Source organism: Antedon mediterranea, chromosome 4, assembly GCF_964355755.1.
Source record: "Antedon mediterranea chromosome 4, ecAntMedi1.1, whole genome shotgun sequence".
NCBI lineage: Eukaryota > Metazoa > Echinodermata > Crinoidea > Comatulida > Antedonidae > Antedon > Antedon mediterranea.
In genome coordinates, this window is record NC_092673.1 from 32,890,910 (window position 1) to 32,914,372 (window position 23,463).

Below are 23,463 nucleotides of genomic sequence, written 5' to 3' on the forward strand. Positions count from 1 at the left end.
TAATTAAAATGTACTTTTAAATTTGAGTAGTGGTAACAGCAAAATAACTATTTCTCTTTTTATATGCGAAAAAGGTTTACTAGGCCTATAAACGATGTTCCAATGTAATATATAATGCTAACATTACTTAATACTACACAATTTGTACAGTAATATTATTGAAAACATTCATCACTGAATTAGATAATTATGACACTAATATTACAAAGTAGGTTCATTAAAATGTTTTAATGAAAAATATAATTGACAATTGACAATGATCAAATTAAAACGTATGGATATGCCGTCACATTATAATATTGAATTGTTCTCAACTGTTACAAGTGTCGTTGTCTTATTAAATTAAAATTAAAAATTAAATGATAAGTAAACATTGATATAATAGGATTATGTATAGTGTATTATGGATTTGTTGTAAAATGCAATGTATGATACTGTATAAATCAGCGTTCCGCAAACTTTTTATCTCGCGGACTAAAATCCTCTTCCCGGAACCAACCTGCGGCCCAACTTCACAACTGCACCAACGAAATGAAGGTAATGAAAGTCCGTGACACCTCAGCCCCAACGGTTGGAGCTGATGTAAGAATATTTTAGGTCCCAGTTTTCAGCAACACCAAATCATGTTTTTTTCACAATTTCATAAGCCACTCCGCGGCCCTTCAAAGGTGTTTCGCTTCCTAAGTTTGGGTCGCGGCCCATAGTTTGCGAAACGTCGGTATAAATTAATGACATTTTGTAATGTTTTTAGACAATCTTCAAAAAACTAGCAAAATACCTATTATACAACAGTGTAATATTCAAAATGCCATGGAAAGCCTACATGCCACTGTCCCGTACAAAAGTGTACATATAATAATGAAGTTGGTACTGTACAATTGCACGTCCATTAACAGTAGAGCCTAGAGGAATAGTCGCAATTTATCAATCGCTCTTATATCAATTTGTTGGTTATTCAAATGTCGTACCATTTTCTCATATCTCTCTTCGCGTCTTCCATTGTAATATCATTCCATCCGGCTGGGATATCAGCTTCCTTAGCATTGTAGTATTCAGCAAGTTCAGTATTGTATGTTGCCATGAACCATTTCCAGAACGCCTCTGCCTCGCCTGGAAGTGGTTCAATTTTCCATGATGCGTAGTAGTCATTTACAGTCTTATACTCTCTATAATTAATATATTTGAAGTTCGTGTGTGAATTTTTAAATCGATGATTACACATTACTGAAGTTGTGCACAGATCTGTAACGAGCTTTCTAGAAAAATGGTTGAAATATCCAGCAATTCCTTGTGGTCTGTGACATTCTGTACGATGGTGATCATGTTTGCCATGAAGTTCACATAGAGCTTTACAAAATGGACACACATTCTGACAAGCTAGTAGATCAGCTGTAAAGAAGTCACAACAGGATGTGCTTATTTCACTGAAAAGTCTACTAACGTAGGCGTTTATTATGGTTTCTTCGACGCTGTCTAGTTCCAACATTAATTTATCACTAAGTTCTTTCAAATCCAGTTCTGCCTCATCATCAAAAAACATCATATCTGTTTTTACGCATAACTCTTCATTAATGTATTCGAGTAAGATTGACCACCATGATTTCATTGTGGTACTGTCACGGTAAATCATACCGCTTACATTTACATTAATGATAGCCTGCTTTAATCTAGCTAGTATTTCACGAACTTTAGAATTGTATATTTCTTTAAGTACAGAGCTACCGAAAGTGTCATTTTCCTGAAAACATATTTTCTCTATTTGTTTAGAGGTGAACGTTTTGATGGATTGAATTGGATTAGATAAATACTGCACAAAGGATTGGAAATCACCCTTTTCTGCCATTTCAATCAACATCCATGCGTGGAGAGACATCTTACTAGAAAGCCCTTTACCCGAAGAATATCTTAAATTGTCGATTACTCCAAGTTGACATTTCTCTGAAATTGCTGTTTTGATAGCACCTGCAAACTCTCGAGATATAGCCGATACAACTTTTACAACTATGTGCAAATCTTTACATTCTTCTTTGAACATTTCCCATAATCTTTCTTTTTGAGACTCCATGTATTTTTTAGGATCATTTTCAATATCGTATTGTTCCTGCATTTTTTCCAAGCTGGGAAGTAGTGCAACCTTGAAATTGCATAAAGATAGTTGAATGTTTGCTTTTTTGGTAATGCCAACGTTCTCATCCATTTTTATCTCGCCAAGTTTACAAGATAATGACTCAAACAGTTCAAATCCAAGTTGTTTAGTGTAATTTCTTCCATTCTGTGCATGCTTTGCGATTTTGGTTTCTAATGTTTCTAGAACTTGCTGTTTTTGGCAATTAGCTTGAATCACATATCTTCCAATATTTGTGGGGCCGGACGTTGTTGATTGACATGGCATATTTTCGTTGTCAAAATACAAGTCTGTTTCAAGAACATTTTTAGAAATGTCAGACTGTAGTACACGGTTAACTATCAATTTTTCGTCTTTTATGTAAAACTCTTCAGTAATTTCTTCAAAAGACTCTTTAATATGTACTTGTTCACCACTTATTGGTATGTCAGAAACCCACGTATTCCAATTTTTAGCAAACTCACTTTTAAGATCTGCATCAGTGAGTTGTTTCTTTCTAAACATGTCAGCAAGTTTCTTGGCTTTTTGATATATCTCTCGTTCATGCTTTTTAATGTTGTCCTCAATCTCAACTCTTCTAATCGTTTTATTCCGAATAGATGTAAATTCATCTTTTAGGTCCTTTTGAATTTCTTTACAAAGATCATCAAGTTGGGATTCAATTTTAAATTTCCATTGACATGCCCTCTTTTCTTTTTCAAAATAAGATGCCATGCTTGATTGAAAATTAGCGATGTCTGATTCCTCTAATTTCTTCAAGTATTTCTTCAAAATGTGTTTACCATCTTTCCTGATCTCTTCTGCTGTTAGTTTTTTACATTCATTTTGAAGACTGTAGCTATATTCCAGTGCGTTTCTTCTGAATGTGCGGGCATGCTTCACATATTCTTTATTCATTGCATTAAAATCTTGAATCTCAAGAGAATTTTTGAAACTGAATACAAAATCTTGACACAATATTGCTTTCCAAAGGTCGCGCAACAATATCGTGAACTCATCTATGGTTTTAGGTACGGAATTCCTCATTATTTCCAAGACTTGTTTCTTTACTTCAAGAACGCATTTACTGTATCCTGGGATAGGGTTCGCCATCGGTGGATCTCCTTGCCAAAGGCTGGAAATGTACATGATATGTTTGTTTTCTTGAAATTTAATGACATCAGAAAAACATTTATATCTTTCACTACAATTCTCTTCTTCTGCTGCAATTTTTGTGATTTTGTCCAACATTTCTCGCATACGTCTTTTTTGTGTCGTATTAAGATCAGATGCTGTGACGTCAGTGATGTTTTGATGTACAAATAAGCAGCTGGGTTTGATTTGACGAATATGTTCCATTTTCATAAAATAAATTTGAAGTGTGTCGTTCATGTTGGTTGGGTTTTCTCCCATAATATTTATTATGGTAAGATCACACATACCAATCACAAGCGTAGCAAGTTCATTATCACGATTGTTGGTCTGTTGATCACTGGCGAATTCAGAAGACCGCAAACCCTCAGTGTCAACCACAAGAATGTAGTCACATTGTGTTTCTTCTGGTAAACTTGTATCCAATGAAACCAACTGGGCGGATATACCTTTAGTACATCTGCCTGCACTAACAGAAAATTGTAAACCAAACATGACATTTAAAAGGGTTGATTTTCCGCTACTTTGAATGCCTATTACCGAAAGCACAAACAGTTTTTTATTACCAATTTGTTCCTTAAGAGAACTGAACACGGCTTCAATCCAAGTGAGAGGCACGTGGGCTGCATCACCATCCAGTAGCTCAATGGGATATCCATGTAGTAACATTTCAGCAGCAACTTCTGCTAAAATAGGGTTATCGGTGTCGCGTAATTTTAAATCTGATGACATTTCGTAATTTTGTCCAATTTCTCGATTGAAATGTTCTAATCCAAAAGAAGTTTCCGAAAGTTTCTGTTCAAGTTTATCAAGTTCATCTTTCATTAATGTTGATGAGGTTTTTGATGTGCTTTTTCTTTCGTCGCATAACCTACTCCATTTTTTGATGTACTCAGCACGTATTGGCTGAAGTATTTCGATGCTATACCTATCAGTCATTATCTTAAAAAACCCAAAGAAATATTTTCTCTTTATTAGCGAGGTTGTGAAGGAGCTTCTGAACATCGTATATGCGCAACTCTCAGGTCTGTGTTGGTGACTGTCTAATTGTTTACGACGTAGGTCCAGTATTTCTTTCTTTCGTCTATCAACGTATTCTTCCACTTGCGCATTTCCTCTTCTTAATAATCGATACTGTTCTTTCTTTGTCTCTGCAATTTGTAATGTTTTCATCTGCAAAGGCAGCTCGTTTATTTTCCCTTGTAATTTAACGTGCTCAAGCAATTTCTTAGCATTCTGTTTTGCCTCTGAACAATCTTGTTCGCTTTCATCAACGTGGTAATTCATTTTCTGTGCCACTTCAATGTACATTTCGATACTCCTATCGCATACAACATTCCGATTGCTTCCTTCAAAATTAATTCTAAGCAAATCCCAAATGTATCTGCTTATTTGCATCTCGTTCTTGTTTGATGACATAAGATATTTAACTTGTTTCTTATTTTTTACATTTGTTTTCATCGTAAGAAGCGCATCTTTTAAATCATTTCCAGGAGGTTCATCTAAGATGAAAATTACGTGACCATTTTGTTTGTGTAATGATTCAAGTAACCTAGTATCAAGATCATGAATATCAGCAGATGCCACGAATGCAATAGTGACCAGTGATATCTGAGACAAAAATTGTGTCTGAAGATGCAAATGGGATGCATTTCCTCGCAAATTCATGAACGTTAATGCATCTGAAAACGTGTTTGTATCTTTCTGTGTTGGAAGGTACCACGCCATTTCTAATAAGCCATCTGATAATTTTCTTTCTAAGTTTCCACCTTTGCACCCAGAATTAAAGAAAATATCATGATTCTGTCCAATGATGACACAATTAACAATTTTAGATTTGGATATTTTTGGTCTTCCTATTCGCAAAGCAGACACAATCGGTAACTTTTCAACCGCCATTGATTTTTCACAAGACGAGCCTGAACTAATTTTCCATTTCTTTGTGATTGTGCTCATTCCCCACACAATCAGTTCCCACTGTTTCCCCTTAACATCCGTAACTGGCATCAGCAGTGGCATAGCTAACTGACATATTGACAATTTTTCAATCAAAACCTGTCTTAAAAAGTTGTCACAACACAAGAAAATAGCTACTAGTGCGTCTATTGGACTAACTTTACAATGATTTGATTTTTTCCCACTTTTTTGTATAGCAGAAGAAAGTGAAAACAGATTTCCTTCAAAAGACTCACTTTCTTCTAAATCAAAACATCGTCCTTCGTAATTACACATAATAAGATTTTTCAACATGTACCAAGGTATTTTGCTTGGGTCTTCATTGAGTTTATCTGATGAAATATCATTTTTAGAAACTAAAAATAATTCTTCACGAGTTAATTTTCTAGGATAATATTCCAGTAGTCCTAGACGTTCCACTACTTGGTGTATGTCAAATTTATCTTCGTGTATGTCAAATGTATCTTCCATCTTAAATGAACTGTAAGTAAAACAAAAGTGTGTAAGTTCGCGTGCTAAACCGGCGATCTGGGTGCCAACCACAATAATCTTACCCTCACCAGATTGTAAACTGCAGCAGATAGGGCAATTACAAAGTTCTTTTTGGATTGTCCCATGTTGAAACAAGTGGTGGCGGAAAGAAGTGTGTTTAGTTTATTTTGTTACGTGAACTAATTAATTTAAACGAAAACAAGGCCATATAGATGGCTGCAGTCGCGTGCTCAAGTTAGTGTTTACCGACCGACCAATCGACCGACATAGTAGTATAGTGAGCTGTATAGTCGCGTTGCACGCGATTAAAATAACTAACACTACCGTAGTTTTACAAAATGTTCACTATAAACAACAGTACTGCTGGTGTTTTGTCAGTTGGTTGCTATTATCGCTCTCTAAGTACTTACTTTGCTCAATGATAACGAACTCTATTTTAAAGCTTCCCACCCTCAAAATTCTAGAGCATATTGTATATAATAGGATATATAACTGTGTACAGAAACCTAAAATTAGTCACCCTTCACAATTCGGTTTTCAAAAACAAAGATCCGCATATATAGCTGTTCTCAATCTTATTGATAAGGTATTCGATGCCATTGATAAAGGAGAGTATGGTTTTGGTAAATTTGTGGATCTTATCAAAGCATTCGATACGATAGATCACATCAAGGTACTCAAGAAACTTGATTATTACGGTATAATAGGTACAGCCTTAAATTTGTTCAAGAGCTATGTCTTCGGAAGATCACCAATATACTTTGATATAGATACTAAATCTACAGTTCGTAATGTTGAATATGGTGGACCACTCTTATTCATACTTTACATTAATAATATCTTTACTTGCTCTAAACTGTTAGCCCTTATTCTATTGCTGATGATACCAATATTTTTTGTTATCTCACAATTAAAATACTCTGGTCGCTGTTGTGAATACCGAAATTGATAAAATTAAGTAATGTAACAAACTGCCATTAAATGTAAATAAAACCAATTTTATAATATTTCGAGGTATAAAAAAAAGTTGACATAGATCAAGTTAAGGTATTATTTGATGATAAAGAAATCAACAGAGCAAATAAAACAACATTTCTTGGGGCTTATTTAGCCGATCATGTTAATTTTAAATATATTCTGCTTCTGTTTTGAACCTCACCTGGTATCTGGTTGTTCAGGATATTACTCCCTAACAATGCGCGTCCCCTGTTAATTCTGTCATGGTCTATTCGTCTATTTATTTATGGAAGTATTTATTCCTCAAAGAGAAGCCTCTTGGGGCTTCCTGCAGGTCCCTTTCATCTTTATTAATATGTTTTACTTCTTGTTGTTTTTTGTTGTTTTTTTTTTAATTGAGATACATACATAAAATGAGTTTATTGTACGAGTGGTTGTGTTGTGTTGCTCTTGGATAGTGAGTAATGTTTGTGAGATGTCTGACATAGGGATTTGTTAGACGACCATGTCATGATGATGCTTAGTTTCGGTGACGATATCTGTGTAATTAGTTTTTAATTGAAAGTATAGTATTCGTACTGAATTAGAAACGTTTGAAAATGTCGTGGCGTGTTCTATCGGTTGTACGTTTTTGTTGATGCTCCTTTTTCGTTTAAGTGCTCTGCAACAGCGATTTGTAATGATTAACCGGCAAACAATGACGTAATTCGTAGCTTGTCCTTAATTGGATGACATTTGTTGTAAGTGGCGTCACACTCGAAAACAAAATACAGACAAAGAAATACAATTTCGGCTTAAATGACCAGTGATAGGACATTTCTCCTCCCTCCAATTTGTAGCTCCGGGTGACGTGTCAGACAGGAGATACAGAAAGTTTTCATGAATTCCGATGATTTTCTTTACATGTTATTTTGTTCCGATCTCGCCTTTGTTTGCTGCGCATGCGTCGCTTTGAGCGATCATTCGGGAACGTTAACGCGGATTGTCGAGTGATACAGATTCAGATTCAGATAATATTTATTTAGATAATAATGAATGAATATATACAAAATAGAAAAAAGATATTAAAGTGAACATAGATAAAGCAGTAATTGGTAGTCATTATTATCATGGATCCCTTCTAGAAGTTAAAAAAACTTGTCTCGTAGGGACCCACAACAAAACACATTACTAAAAAAAATAAAAATAAATCTAGAATATATAATTATATAATTTAGGATAAAAAATTACAGTATAATAACATAACTAACATCTTCTTTATCAAAATTATTTAAATTATATTTCAATCGTTTCATGATATAAATGAAATAAATACCGATATTGGTAAATGACAAAAATATGTATACATATAATTTATGTATATATATAGTATATACTAGGCCTATATATACATTATATATAGTATAGATTAAAGATTGCAATAATAAACAACAACTAATATTTTGTGTAAACATAAATAGTATATGAGTATAAATAATGATAATAAGCATATTAATTAAGCAGTATAATATTTAGATATATAATGATTCTTTTTTCGGAAAGTAAATAATGATATTGACGTTTTGATATTTGACGGGATATGATTCCACAAATTAGGACCTGATATATTTATAAATATTTTTAGTTTTATTAAGTCTAGCAAAAGGAATATATACACCTAAAAAAAGTGTTTCAGTTTTACGCTCAATTTGAATTCCGTCAAGAAGTATATTTAGGTTATCAACTTTTAGTTTACGTTGAGAATTGTGAAAAATTAAATAATTTGTTTTAAGAGTATTAATAAGTAATTTGTTTGAAATAAACCAGTCACAAAATTGTGTTAATTCATCATTGAATGTAGTAGATAATAAATCAATATTTGAATTAGAGTAAAATAAGGTGGTTTTGTCGGCGAAGGATATTACTTGCATTTTGTTACTGACATTAGCCAGATCATTAACATAAATAAGGAAGAGCAATGGCCCAAGCACATATCCCTGTGGCACTCCGCAAGTAATATCCATCGTCGACGATGTACAAGATCCTAATGCAACATATTGTTTTCTATCTTTCAAATAACTATTAAACCAATTCAATGAAATACCACTAATTCCATAGCACTCAAGTTTTTTAATTAAATTATCGTGATTAATAACATCTAAGGCCTTTGAAAGATCAATAAATAAACTTAATAAATTTTCTTTTGATTCTAATGAATTTGTAATATTATTAATAAGATCTAAAACGGCATGGGATGTAGAGTGATTTTTTCGAAAACCATATTGGCTTTTTTTAAGTATATCAACTTTTGTGAGATAATCAGAAAGTTTAGAATACAAGAGTTTTTCAATAATTTTGGAAAAGACTGAAAGTAGTGATATTGGCCGGTAATTAGATAATTGACTTCGTTCACCTTTCTTGAAAATGGGCACAACTTTAGCTAGTTTTAAGTGTGTTGGAAAAGTGCCAGATAAAAAAGATGAATTTACAATGGGTAAGTTGGTGGATGATTAAGGGAGATACAGATTTTAAGACACGAGCATTAATACCGTCAGATCCAGACCCTTTATTAGAATTTAGATTGTATATAGTTAGGTTAACATCATCAATTGAAACTGGGCTAATATAAAATGAGTTGGCAAACGCAGAATGAAGATAAGATAATGGATAAGTTAAATTAGTTGGCATACTATTAATAAGATTAGGACCAATTGTAGAAAAATAGTTGTTAAACGATTCACATATCTCTTTTTGAGTTTTGTAAATATTATCACCGTCTTTAATTAGATTCGGGTGATTGTTATTATTATTACCTTTATTTAAAACAGAATTTATTACAAGCCATGTGTTCTTCAGATTACCTTTATATCTATCAAACTGGGAAGTATAATAATTCTTTTTAGCAGTGCGACAAAGATTAGTGAAAATATTATTATATTGTGTATAGTTTAGTTTGTCATTATTACTACGTGTGTGCATATTTGTTATAGAGTTTATGTTTCCGTGAACTACATTTTAAGAGAGCAGATGACATCCATGGTTGTTTAAACCTTTTTTTTTTATTTTATACTACTTTTAACAAAGTGTCTGGAGTGGATATTTGTAAATTTTTCAATAAATATATCAAAACTCAATCTTGGGTCACAATCAAAGATCATAGACCAGTCTTCACCTTCTAAATCAATCGATAAGGCATTTAGGTCGTTTATACGATATGAATAGTTGGCGCTATTATCATCAAGGTTTTGATCATTATTTTCTTGATCAATGAACTGAAATATAGGAAGGTGGTCGGAGATATCATTAAGTAAAACACCAGCAACTATTTTATAGTTAGATTGTTTGGAATAAAAATGATCAATCAAGGTGGCCGAAGTTTAATTAATCCTAGTTGGTTTTGAAATAGTTGGAAAAAAGAATGGGAAATTAAAGTATTTAGGTAGGTGTTTGTTAATTTATGGTTATGGAATTTTAATAAATCAATATTGAAGTCTCCCATGAGATGACACTTCGTCGTCGGCATCACGAAGTGACACTAACCTAAAAATCTGGAATTTTTGAAAAATTTTTTTCTTCCATATTTTGATTATGTATATCAAACTCTATGTTTTCACAAAATTTAAACATTCAAATATCATTAATTAACTAATTACATTAATTAGACAATATCAAAAAACACCATCATATGGAATTTGCGTTTTTACGAAGTGAAACTATTTATTAAATACCCGTATGTGCTGCTTGCGAGCGCCACACTGGTAATGAATTTTGCGCGTTTGTTTACTGTTTTGGCCTAGCCTACAGCCTAGCTAGGAGGATCTGGACGCACACTCCACAACATTGCATTTCATCAAGAAAGACGGTAAGTTAATTAGTTTATTTAAAGAATTTTAGTCTGCTCATGTATTCCTCATGTCGATGCCTATTATATATTTATTTTATAATTAATATAAAACAGTAATTTGACACACTTTAGCCTACTACTAGCTAGGCATAGTAGGTAGGCCTAGACCTATTACATTACTGTGACGTTTAGGCATAGCTAGCTTGCCCAGATCTACCTAGGTTAGCATCTGGCCTGGCGTACATTAACATTGGTTAGTAGGCCTAGTTAGTTAGGTCCTCTAAGCCTAGCCTAGGCCCAACAAACTAGAGTATGCGTATGCCCAGGGAATAGTAGTAGTAGTAGTACTACTACTTGGCTAGAGTAGACTCTTTAGCTAGGCTAAACTACTCTGCTTGATTTTTAACAATAAGAAAGCACTGTTATTTTTAAAATGTGTTTTTTTTTTTCAGAACAGTTTCAAGTAAATAAGGGGGAACAACCGAAATTCGATCAACAAGCAATCTATCTACATCAATTTAAGGGAGAAGGTATCAAGTTCAAGGTTTAAAAATGGGGGAGGTGTATGTAGGCAGCCTGTAGCAAGTGTTTATGTTATATGAGCATGTTATATGAGCATTTTAGATGATGTGTACATCACAGAACAATGGATTGAATAAATTAAAAAGCATACTGGTAATAGAAAAAAAACAAGGCCAACAGCCATTAAGTCGCGTGCTACAATGCATAATGATACCGGACCGACAGACAGACCGACAGACAGACCGACCGACATAGTGAACTATAGTCGCGTCCACGCGACTAAAAAGGCATAATTTTGACGAATTTTTTAACTTTTTCATCAAAAACGTGCGCAAATTATCCAATTCGACGTGCTCGTATGACGTAATTTAAGTCGAAATTGTTTAAAAGATGGTAAAATTATTAGAAAAGGCTGCAAAAACATAAATCACGCGAAAAAAGTATGTATTTAACGATACGTGCGCACCACGCGCGTAAAAATTTGCGCGCGTATGGGAATTTTTGATATGCTCAAAATGACAAGAAACGCGTAGAAAGTTGATTAAAAATGAATTTTGCGCATTTTAAAATTTTAAATGCGCGTGCGCGCGTAACTTTGTGGCTTTGTGACTCATGGCAATTTTGTAAACGCTTAAAATTGCCTGAAACGTACTTTTATTTCATCGAAAATAAATTTTGAAAATTTTAAGCGCGCGTACGCATGCGTTACATGCGCTACGCACGTAATTGTATTGCCATATGATGATTTATGCCCTGAAATTTATGAGTACCAAATTTTATTTAATTGTGATTCATGGTTGTGAAGATATGATTACAAACGTGATTTCGTTAAATCGTACGTAGACCGCGTAATTTTTTCCTGGCCATAAGGAATATACTGTGAAAAATTGACTTAGCTGATATCAAGATAAGGTCAGAAAGCGATAAAACGCATAGTGATACCGGACCGACCGACAGACCGACATAGTGAACTATAGAGTCGCTTCCACGCGACTAATAATGTAACGACATTGATTAAGTATTTAATGATTTATAACAATAGAGAATAATTTTTGATATAAATTAATACTGGCTGAAATACCAATTGTATTACTGAATTATTAATCGTTCAATGTTGAAAAAATAAATAATAATATTTAATAATATGGAAAAAAAATATGAATATGTACATTATGCTTACTGTACATTCCAGATAGGCCTATTTATATGTCTATGTAATTTGATGTTTTTATTAAAAGTGTTAAAGTAGGTCAAACTATGTTTTTAGATTTATTTGATGTGGTTGTTTCATTTATAAATAACCTAACCCTTTCTGCACTATCAAACTAGTTTGACAAAAAAAGTTTGATGTGCCCAAATATGGAGTGATATTATGCCATTGTGTCCATATAAGCACATCAAATTAATGTTGGTCACATTAAGTTTGATTTTGTTTATTTCAACAATATTTTACTAGGGTGGTCCTTCCAGTCGAAGGTGATCATTAGATAGAGAGAACCTCACAAAAATGCAATTTGATAAGACAATAACATACAACAATTAAAAATTAAATAAAAAAAAATAGAATTTATGAAAACTAACAAACTAAAATAATGGAAAAATGAATAGAATCAAAAGGGAAATCAATGAAAACAATACATTAAATGGCCATCTCAGAGGAAATGGCCATGTAATAAATAAGGAAGAGATGGTTCTTGAGCAAAAATTTGATGGAAATGGAAGATGAAGCAAGTTGGATAGTGCAGGCAGGGCTTAAAGGAGACATGCATGTTTGTAATGTATATATAATAGTGTTCACTTATCAAGGACCATACATAATTGTTATGATGTAAGATCATTGCATTGGGAAGCTATGAATTACACAGTAGTGTCACTTCCAACGCACTAGAAATACGCGGTGAAATCGAATTTGCGGTTTCACGAAGTGACACTAACTGCGTTAGTGTCACTTCGTAAGCGTAAACTAAGTAGGGAAATGAATTTTTCGGTTTCACGAAGTGACACTAAAGTTTAACTTTAATTTACTTGGTAATTAATTAATATGATTAAAATTAAATTAAAGTAATGGGTAGCTGGATTGTCTAACCTTGTATGTATGTAAATTAAAAATCTTAGTGACATTTTTTTGAGGACGAAATCGTGTGTTTTGTGAAGCTCGTTTCTTCAATCGCGTTTTTCTCGAAACGCTGTTTTTATCAATTACGCGGTTAGTGTCACTTCGTGGTGTCGACAACGAATTTTTGTTTTCATTGTTAATTTGGGTTAATACATTATCAATGGATTTAATAAAAGAATCTAGCCCTCCACAGGGGGCTCTGTAAATAATGCCTATAATATCATTTTTTGTCTTTGAATTTTCAATCTCAACAAAAAGTGATTCGGAAAGGTCGTCTGGTAATTTTAAGTCATTTCGAATTGTAATGCTAATATCATTACGTATAAAAAATGCAACTCCTCCGCCAATTTGATTAGTGCTTCTATTGCTTGCAAAGAAGGAGTAGTTATTAATGAAAGGAATAGGGGAGTTTTCATTAAGCCATGTTTCACTGATACCGATTATGGAAAATTTGTTAATAATTGAATTCAAAAGGCATTCGAGATCATTAACTTTATGCGTAATACTTCTAATATTAAGATGCAGGAGAGATAGTTTAGTATTAAAGGATGTATTAAACTTAGAATTCAATTGTGAATAATCATAAAAGCTGCATTCAACTAGGGTAACTGACTGTGAATTGAGATTATTAATTAGTTGATCAAAAGATTCATCATATTTGTCATTTTCATTGTAATTAACTGGATTAAAGGTTATGTTAGAAATATCATTGTTGTTAGTAAGTTCAGAGTTCACATTAAAGTCATAAAAAAGAAGTAAGTGAAGATAATTAACATTCATTAACAATAGCTGAGTAAAACGTTATCTAAAAAAGAAATACAGCAATAAGCATGCATGAGACTGTATACATTAATACATAATTAATGAGAAGCAAAATAAACAATTCTTGAAATAAAAATTAATTATAGGTAATATTTCGGTTGACGGTAAGTAGAGTCAATGTAAAGTTAATTATTGCGACGACTAGAATTACTCAGTAGCTTCGGGGGCATGTGCTTCTTTGAGGTTCGGGTAGTATTTGGCAAGATGATCCATGTCGATGAATGTGCGAACATAACCATTTGCATCTATGTAACGCAACTTGTCAAGGTGGAGCCAGGCCTTTACTTTGTTGGAATGCAGGTATTTCATCAATGAGTACAAGGTCTTTCTTCTACTTATCACTCTGCTGGTAAAATCATCATTTACGTAGATGTTATTATCCTTAAATTTAGGTCTCACTTTTGGAGCTGCCTTGCGTACTCTTTCTTTAGTGGAATATCTGAGAAAGTATGCAACAAGTGGTCTCGGTTTATCCCTGGTGGTATTACGTGGTCCAACTCGATGGGCTCGTTGTATATCATCATTAGCGATTTTGATGCCGGTGGTATTGGAAATAAATGAGGAAAGGAAATTAACAGTACCTTCGCTATCCTCCGCTTGTTCGGGTATGCCAGTAAACCTCAGATTGTTACGGCGTTGACGTCCTTCTAGGTTGTCGATTTTGTCGCGTATCTCTTCTATTCATTCCGTAGTGGATTGCTGCGTATCCTCAGCAATATCCTTCAGCTTAACAATAACATCCATGAAATCAGAATTTTCCTGCATATCGGCGTGCAAATTCTTCAGTTCTTTTAGTAAACCGATGATTTCAAGATTGAGGATGGTAATGTCTTTTTCCAAGGAGACAATCTTGGTGACTGCGTCGCATAATGTTGATTTAATATCAGCAATGGTTTTGCAGCCCATGATTGACTTGATGAGTGTCGACAGCCAGGTGTTCGGTTCAACGGCGCTAATATTTAAATTAGAAATATTTGGCTCATTGTTTTCCACGTTGGCCATTGTAGATGTTTAGTTAGAATAAATAACAAAAGTGTACTTATATTTAATGCAACCGATATGTTCACTATCCAGGTAGGTATACAGGTCTCATGCAGTTAGTAGCTTATCCTTGCAACATGCTATCACAGGTAAGCGAGTACTGTATCTGAAAACGTATACGTGTGAGAGCTCCGCTCAAACACGTCTGCACTCGACGAAGGACAATTTTTCACAATACAGGCTTACATGTGAGTGTTATTTCCGTTTTGTAGTCTTTTACGTTGTAAGCGGCTACCTATCCACAAATAATTTTTTCACTTTTTGAAATATCATGCACGAACAGACACAAACACATAAATACATTAGAGGAGATCGATACAATTCAATATTGGTAAGATAAACTGAAGAAAAGAGTAAAAAATTAAGTAGTGCTAATAGCTAAATTAAACCAAGTAGAGGGTGAGCTCGCTTCGCTAGCTCCCACTCTAGAAAGTGTAGACGATGGTTCTCGGAATTATTGAAAATGCTTGACATTCGTAAAACTAAACTACTTTGTTTCACAGTGTTTTAGATGATTAATAACATTTTAAAGTATAGTTTTTATTGTTTGGTAGGGCCCTTTGGGGAGGCGGAGTTCCTTTGAGGGAGGTGCTTATTCAAGGGATATATGTTAAATTTTTTAGTTTTAATAATATGGTAACATTTATAATCAAATGAAATCCTTTAATAGATATGAAAAGCGGTAAAAAAGAATAACAAATGCTTGGTAAATTGTAGATAACAGTGCGATTAATTCTACTACAAATAGTATAATGATTACTATTCAAAGTGATGTTTTATTGGAGAGGCGTTTATTCAAATAAATACCATCCTAATAATTATTAATATATTATTTAATTTAAACATCTTTTGAAACTAACTGCCATGACAGAGTGGGCCCAAGAAAGAAGACATTACGGCTTGCAACATGGGCAGACATCTCGGTCCTAACGGGACACAGATAGCCTATAGTTATTCCTGACAGCTTACTCAATCAACTATCGGGATTTCACTCGATTTCAAAATGTCTTATCATCAAATCTCCCTATGTAATTTTATGATACTTTTTCCCACAATATATTCCAATTCTTTATGGCGTATATTTAATTTGCAGTATAATTTTAATTTTTTATTGTACCTTCACACACGCGCGGTCCGTTCCTAAAATAAACAGAAATATGGAACAATAGCGTCGATGTGAAAACTAATGTTATCGTTTCGCGGTACATCTGAGATAGATAAGGTAGGTATCCGTAGCGGCGATTTGTACCGAAGTTTTTGCATTTTGCTCGCCTATGTCAGATTTAACCATAATTTATATATAGATACATGATTTCTTACTTGTTACCCTCTTGTTTCATGCCAGTATCGATCCTATTTTGTTTGCATAGACAAACGGTGATGAGTAGCAACAATGATAAAATAGCAGCAATACCTAGAAAGAAATAATAACAAAACTAGGTAGGCATGTAGGCACAGATGTTTTAAAACAAAGGACTACCATACGTGGATTTTTTTACAGCAACTACTTTAGATTTTCAACTCTGCTTTTCTTCATGGTTATAATAGTAGCGGGTGATACTAAGTATATGCATCATGTTCAATGTTATTTGGATATTTGTTTTATAAAATTAGTGGTCTATTGATTTTGTTTACGTTTTTGTAAATGATGAATAATTATTGACTTGCCAGGTCTTGACAGGCAAGCTGACCCATGTCTAGTTAGTCTGTGTGTGAAAGATGTAAATCTACTGTTGTATTAGGCATACCTAATACATGTTTATTTGTGAGAGGTGTTTTTTCAGAGGAGGCGTTTATTTTTTTTTTACTTTAATATAGTAACATGTATAATCAAATAAATACCCCGGAGATATGCATAAATACAACACAATTAAAGTGATAAAATACAGTAAAAAGTGTATAACAATGCTTGGTAAATTGATGTTCAAGGATTTTATTCAAAGCAGGGCGTTTATTCGAATAAATACGGTAATTAGCTTAAAATGTCTTTGGCCTGGCAAAGTTGCTACTATAGCATATACATAAAGTACGGTACTGTTTACAAATAACACCATTATCCGAAAGATTAAAAGATAAAAAATGATCAAGGTAAGTAATATTGCAAACAAAGTTGATTGCCACATAAGGAGACAACATGTTTAAAATGATAAGGATAAAATGTCATACACATACTCTTAGAATTATATAAAATGGTCTGGTCTTTTATCAAAATATTCACACTCATCGATAAGACTCTGTAAAACAGTGTTAGAGGGTGCTAAAAGGACCATATCATCAGCATAAAATAAACTATCTTACCAAGATGTCACTCCTTACAATTGAGGTACCGATCCAGGTCAGTCGTATATCCAATGTATACCAATAACAGCTCTACGCTAGTCTGTATTTCATCAAGATCTCTGTACTGCGTCCAGCAGTAATAAAAACCTATAAAAAAAGTTAATAAATCAAAGAAACATCTTTTAATTTATAAATGTTAAAATATACCTTACATTACAAATTATTATTATTGAAAAAGAATGTGTTGTTGTTATATAAAAGCAGTCATTAAAATGGTTATACATACCCCAGGCAGTGACTGCATAAAGCCCAATGATACCAAATAGAGCCATCGGACGTGCTATAAATCTTTTAAGGACAAAGTAAAGGAAAGACGCTAGAATAGCAAACCTACAAGAAAATGTTTCAATTTATTCAATTTTACCTTAACAAAAGAAAATAAACTAACGAAAAAACATTTTTAGAAATGGCTATACATGCCGATAATTGAGTATTAGATGGTAAGATAGGCTGACGTGGTTGGACAATTTTGCCTACTGATTCTTAATTGCAGAGCAGTGATACCTTGATTGTAAGCAGACAAGACCTATTAACGTCCAATTAACATGACAATTAAAATAATGTAACCATGCCATATAACATAATAACATAATAACAGGATTTTTATAGCGCACATACCACTCAAGAGTGCTCAAGGCACATTCAAAAAAATAAAAACAAATCATACAAATGCCTGACAAAAAAAATGCAATTTCTTTGGAGGGTCCCCATCCGTTCTTGTTCTGTCGCGGTCCCGGACCCCTACCTAGGTGACCAAACAAAGGAGCAGGATACACATTTGCCTTGCCACAGACGACCGGGTGCTCAGAGACAACAACCAAGACAGAGGCACCCCAAAGATAATGCTGGTCAGGACAAAGTTTGTTTTGTTTTATTTACGGATTTAAGTTGTCTATCAGTACAGGTTTGATGAGAGATATTAGCACAACCCACTTTAGATGTATTTGTGCATGCAGTGTTTTTAAATATCTGTTTATATATATATATGCATCCACATGCTAATAATATATACATTTTTAAAAATATATATGGATCATGAGATGTGTTAATAACTGTAGAATGGCAAACAAATACGTTAATCACAGTTGAAACTAACATTTTGGTGATCTATAAATTTATAAATTGAAAATAAAAACAAAACTAGATAATTTGATGAATAAGTTTCAATGAAGAAAAGATTACAATAATGTTATCATGAATTAGTATAAGGTATAAATATATATGTTGTATTATACATAGATGTTTCTACATTCCTATACTGCAAATAGTTTGGTTATCCTTTGTATGTAGAATGTTATAAACCAATACTGTAATTATGATGAATTAGATTAGATAATGTATAAATGTAAAAATCATAAAATGAATGAAAAAATGTTAATGATGATCAAATAAAAGTGGGGAACTCAAAAAGACAATAAAACAAATTATTTTTTCACAGTGTGGAGTTACAATACTTACAAGATAATTGCATACCAAACTGCGGAAAGGTCTTCCAGAATCATGGTAGAAACGCTTTGGAAATTTAAGAAAATAATAACGGATCTACAATAAAAGGAAAAACAAACGTATACATGTAAATAAATAATATTTCCCTCGATTGAGAGAAATCTCCTATCTGCCATCTCACAAATATGTTATAATAACTATGCTTATGTTCCTACTCGATACTCTTCTACCAAGTGCTTAAGAAAAGTCCACCCGATTGGACTGATTCTCATACTCAAGAGTTCATAGTATAGCGACACTAAAATGCCGGTAACCAGCAGTTTCTTGTCTCTTGACTATGAACTTTCTTCAACAATAGCAGTACACTGTCTTTTTGCAAAGAGGGTTTTAAATCTTCATAGTGTTATCTGCCGCAATTCCTCTAAATTCAAAAATTGGTAGTACTGTACCTTCAGCTATACTTTATTGGCCAATCAGATCATTACTGGACAGAGGAATTGTATTTGCCGATTATTTTCTTAATTAGCATTCATATCAAATATCAAAACTTCAATGTGCTATTTATACGTGCATATCATATACATGCAGAGAGATACAAGTCGTTACAATGTTCCCATACCGTAAACGTCGCTTTGTTGCATTAAGGTAAAACTTGCAAGCTATCGGCCTATACTAGTACTGTATAGTGAAAACTAGCTTCTACCCCTGAGTGAAACAATTGAAAACTAAACAAAAATTGATTTTAACAATAAATCATAGTAAAACAACATTTTTAGGTCTAATTTGAGCTCAATGGTCATCTAATCATTAATAGACTTTTTAACCAAAAAATAGGCAAAAGATCTGGCCATTTTCTCCTCTAGCCATTCTTTAAAAAAAATCACTACTATATAGGCCTATATAAAACATATTTTTAGGTTTTTTGTTGGTTTTGAAAAATTAACTATTGTTTTGCAATGCAAAATACAATTGTGTGAACGATCTTTTGTAAAAATTGACTAAATTTGAACAAGGCATTACTGAGTTATGTGGTCAGAAAGTGGGAAAATATGAAAACGAGGAATTTGAGGTCAAATATTGAAAATATAGGCCTATATGATTTGGTTAATATGCCTATATCTTTGTTAAAACGCATTTTTTACAAATCTAATTTTGTTCACCATTTTTTTTCTTTAGGTAGATGTAGTGTATTATAATACATTAATTTTTCACAAATAAAAACAATAGTAGAGGTTATCTAAGATAGATAAGGTAGGTATCCAAGGCGGAGATTTATACCGAAGTTTTTCCATCGTGCTCGCGCCTATTTATTTAATTTATATATAGATTACTCAGTTAACTAGATTTGAACTCATCAATATGGACGAATTAGGTTATCCGCCGCGCAAATGCTATGTGTACGTCATACGTTAGAATATTGCGTACAGAAAAAAGATTATGTCATTGTGACCTGAAGAAAATAAAATGTTGTTAGTGTGCTTTCTATTTTGTGTCAAAGTGTATATACAGCATACACATACTGTATACATACTACAGTGCAGCATAGGTGAAAAAAACGGGACCCGCCTTTTATTCTAATTTTTAACATGATGACGTCATTACATGAAACACGTAGATAGCAATTTGAAAGGGAATTATCTGAGTAACAGATTTAATAATCATATTGATATTTTTAATGATAGGCTTGGTGATTTTAAGAGGAAGATTATGTGTTCACTTCTTAAACAGCCTGCATAACCTGTTTGATTAATATTATACATTTTAAAATGAAATTGTTTATGGCATCCTGATCTATGTTTTTATATATATCTGTATTTTATTGTTAACCGTTTTTGATGTTGTATTGTTTTATGTTTCAAACCTGTTAGTGGCGGTATTTATCGCTGTTGGTTTTGACTGAATAAAACAAAAAATAAAATAAAAACAACTTATTAAAATTGAAGAAATTTGGATATACGTAGAATATGGATGCGCGCTTGTTTATATGTGATGAGCTATGAAGCAGAAGATGAAAATACAGTACGACTTTTATAATTCAACTTTACATATGATGACGTTACAATATCCGATGTGCAAAATTTGTACATGAATTCGTATCTAAAATTCAACAGCTTCCAGAAAATGTTTTATTCACAAGTATCACTTTTAATTCTGAGGAGCTATAACATATTATAATTTACTGTAATGATGAAAATAAATAACCCAGGTAATTCACGCTTTTGGTGACGTCTTCAAAATGTTAAAAATGGTAAATCATGCGAAATAAAATTGATTGATTGGAATTCGAATATGTGGAGATGCGCTCTTAATAAATGTGATGAGCTATGAAGAAAGAGACAAATATCCTATATTTCATATTCGAGTGACCATACGATGACGTCAGCATGTCCGGTTAGCTGTATTGATGCATGATCCGATACCTACAACTGATCACCTTCGAGAATATGTAATAAAAATGAATTTCAACGTTTATTTTAGAAACTCTCACAGTTTTTTCGTCAAAACGCACGCGAATTGCCTAATTCGACGTGCTCGTAGGCCTATGACGTGATATTAAGTCGAAATGGTTTCAAATTTGTTAGAAATATTAGAAAATGCTAGATAAACATAATCCACGCGGAAATGTTTTTAACGCTACGTGGACTCCGCGCGCGTGGGAAATTTTACATGCCTAAAATTACACATGAAACGTGTGTAGAAAGTTGAGTTTAGAATAAATGTATTAATAAGCTATAATATTTTTCAATTAACACACCCGCCTACATCCAGGCATTGTGATCGGGTACAATTTCAAGATCACCACCATTAGTTAGGGCTGAGGTAAGGCATTGTTGATGATATAACACACCCACAAATACAACAAAAAATGTTTCATTGGGTTTATTTGAGTTTTCTTTAGTATTTTCTATAATACCTAATGAATTATTAAAGAAACCTCAAACATTTGAAATCAACAAAACTGTATGGCTACATATCAATAGATCCTACTGCATTTCTGAAACTGCCTGCACACATAGTTCAATAAATAATAATACAAACCTTTAAATTTTGTCCGAAATTACACAGCCACGACGGTTATCAAAGTACGTCATGTTGTCTGATCAAAACGTACCGCAATGTGACGGCTCGTTGTTATTCGTTCAATTTATGGAAATTCTAACTTTGCAGCAATTGGTTAAAATTGCAAAAGGGCTTTTAGTAATGATTTGCATAACCATAGCGTTCTACAGTCTGACGTCACATATACACATTTTTTCAATGAGTTGCTAAACAACGAACATTATCTTTGCATAAATTGCAATCGATTGTTAGTAGTCTTTAGCCATGTTGTCATGGTAACTTCTTTGAATATGAAGACAGCTATAATATTGATTATTCTGCATAGGCCTATTGAGTATTATATTAAACGTGGATGATTGTACACACATACAATACATTGCAATTTTTAAATTAAATTATTGTTATTTTATAGAAAACATCTAATATTAAGTTTAAATACTAAAATTATAATCAAAAGTAAACAGTAGAAAAATAACATGCTAATTTTAAAATGAAAATTTACTAATAAAATACCAAGCAGCAGTAAAAACAGCAAAAAAGAGGATGCAGAAACAATAACATATTATTTAATATAAAAATGTGTATACTAAACTACAAAGAGTTTTGTTTTGCCTGATAAATGAAATATTTTCCTAATAATAATAAATTACACATGCCCGTTTTGTGTTGTATAAACTTATGTTGGAACAGCATAATCAACATAGGATTTATGTATTATATTAATATTTGTCTTCTATGCATTAATTGTCCTATTTTGATTGCAACAGATACAAGAAAAGGACATTTTAACATTTACTAGGCCTCAATATCCAACTACCTAATGGTGGAATATATTGATCGCATTCAAATTCAGGTAACAAAAGTGATCTCAATATAAGCTTACGTATCGACTTCAGTCGCTTTTTCTTTGAAAGGTAATAATGATTTTCTTTATTTTGAAAATTGCTAAATTCTAAAGAAAAATTTCATTTAATGGTTATATTAGTAAAAAAAAAACATAAAATTGGGCGTACAGCATCCTTATTGGAGCTACAGGAATGAAATGTCCATTGACACAAGTATTGTGTTGAAAAGTCAACCGTTACAATAAAACTAAGATGCGTATTAGTGGGTATATGATTTGTTGAGTTTAGTGGCCACCAATGGTTACTGTTTTTACATTGCCCAGTACGCCTATAATATTGCTTTAGTATTTATTTATATATATTTTTTAAATTTTCACCTCACATACCACCTTGCTTAGTTATCTTGTGACCTTTTAAGTAACTATACATTTTATGTACGTAACCAACTACAGAACTAGTTCATAGGGGTGTTTTTTTTTCTATTGATTTTAGCTTTACTGGAAATTCCAGCTTAACAGCTATTGGTCCGAAATATACAATACACATGATAACACGCACGCGCAGTGTAGAATGCATGTATTTATAGACAATTTCAATTTCAATTCATCGACATTTTTATTCCATAATCAAAATAAAAACATATACAAATACAATACAAATAATAAGATAATGGAATGGGATACAAAATAAGCACAAGTGCTTTAAGCATGTAACCCTAACAAAAAGATCAAACAATTAGTACAAACAAAAAGAACAAACCAAAATAATATAATGTGATTTACTTAAC

At 32.8% G+C, this 23,463-nt stretch overlaps 2 protein-coding genes and 1 long non-coding RNA gene across 3 annotated transcripts; all 3 read right to left on the minus strand.

Moving 5' to 3' along the window:
* Window positions 1–955: 955 nt before the first annotated feature.
* On the minus strand, window positions 956–2,392 carry LOC140047817 (interferon-induced very large GTPase 1-like). The gene has a single exon (XM_072092851.1). The coding sequence runs from the start codon at window positions 2,390–2,392 to the stop codon at window positions 956–958; it is 1,437 nt and encodes a 478-aa protein (XP_071948952.1).
* A 10-nt stretch (window positions 2,393–2,402) lies between these two features.
* On the minus strand, window positions 2,403–5,683 carry LOC140047818 (interferon-induced very large GTPase 1-like). Its single transcript, XM_072092852.1, has 2 exons — window positions 2,565–5,683; window positions 2,403–2,415 (listed from the first exon to the last, which is right to left on the minus strand). Exons 1-2 carry the CDS (start codon window positions 5,681–5,683, stop codon window positions 2,403–2,405), a joined length of 3,132 nt encoding a protein of 1,043 aa, XP_071948953.1.
* Window positions 5,684–17,549: 11,866 nt separating this feature from the next.
* LOC140047983 (uncharacterized) lies at window positions 17,550–21,836 on the minus strand. Its single transcript, XR_011845011.1, has 3 exons — window positions 21,811–21,836; window positions 18,784–18,867; window positions 17,550–17,655 (listed from the first exon to the last, which is right to left on the minus strand). It is a non-coding gene; the product is annotated as an uncharacterized lncRNA (long non-coding RNA).
* Window positions 21,837–23,463: the final 1,627 nt, after the last annotated feature.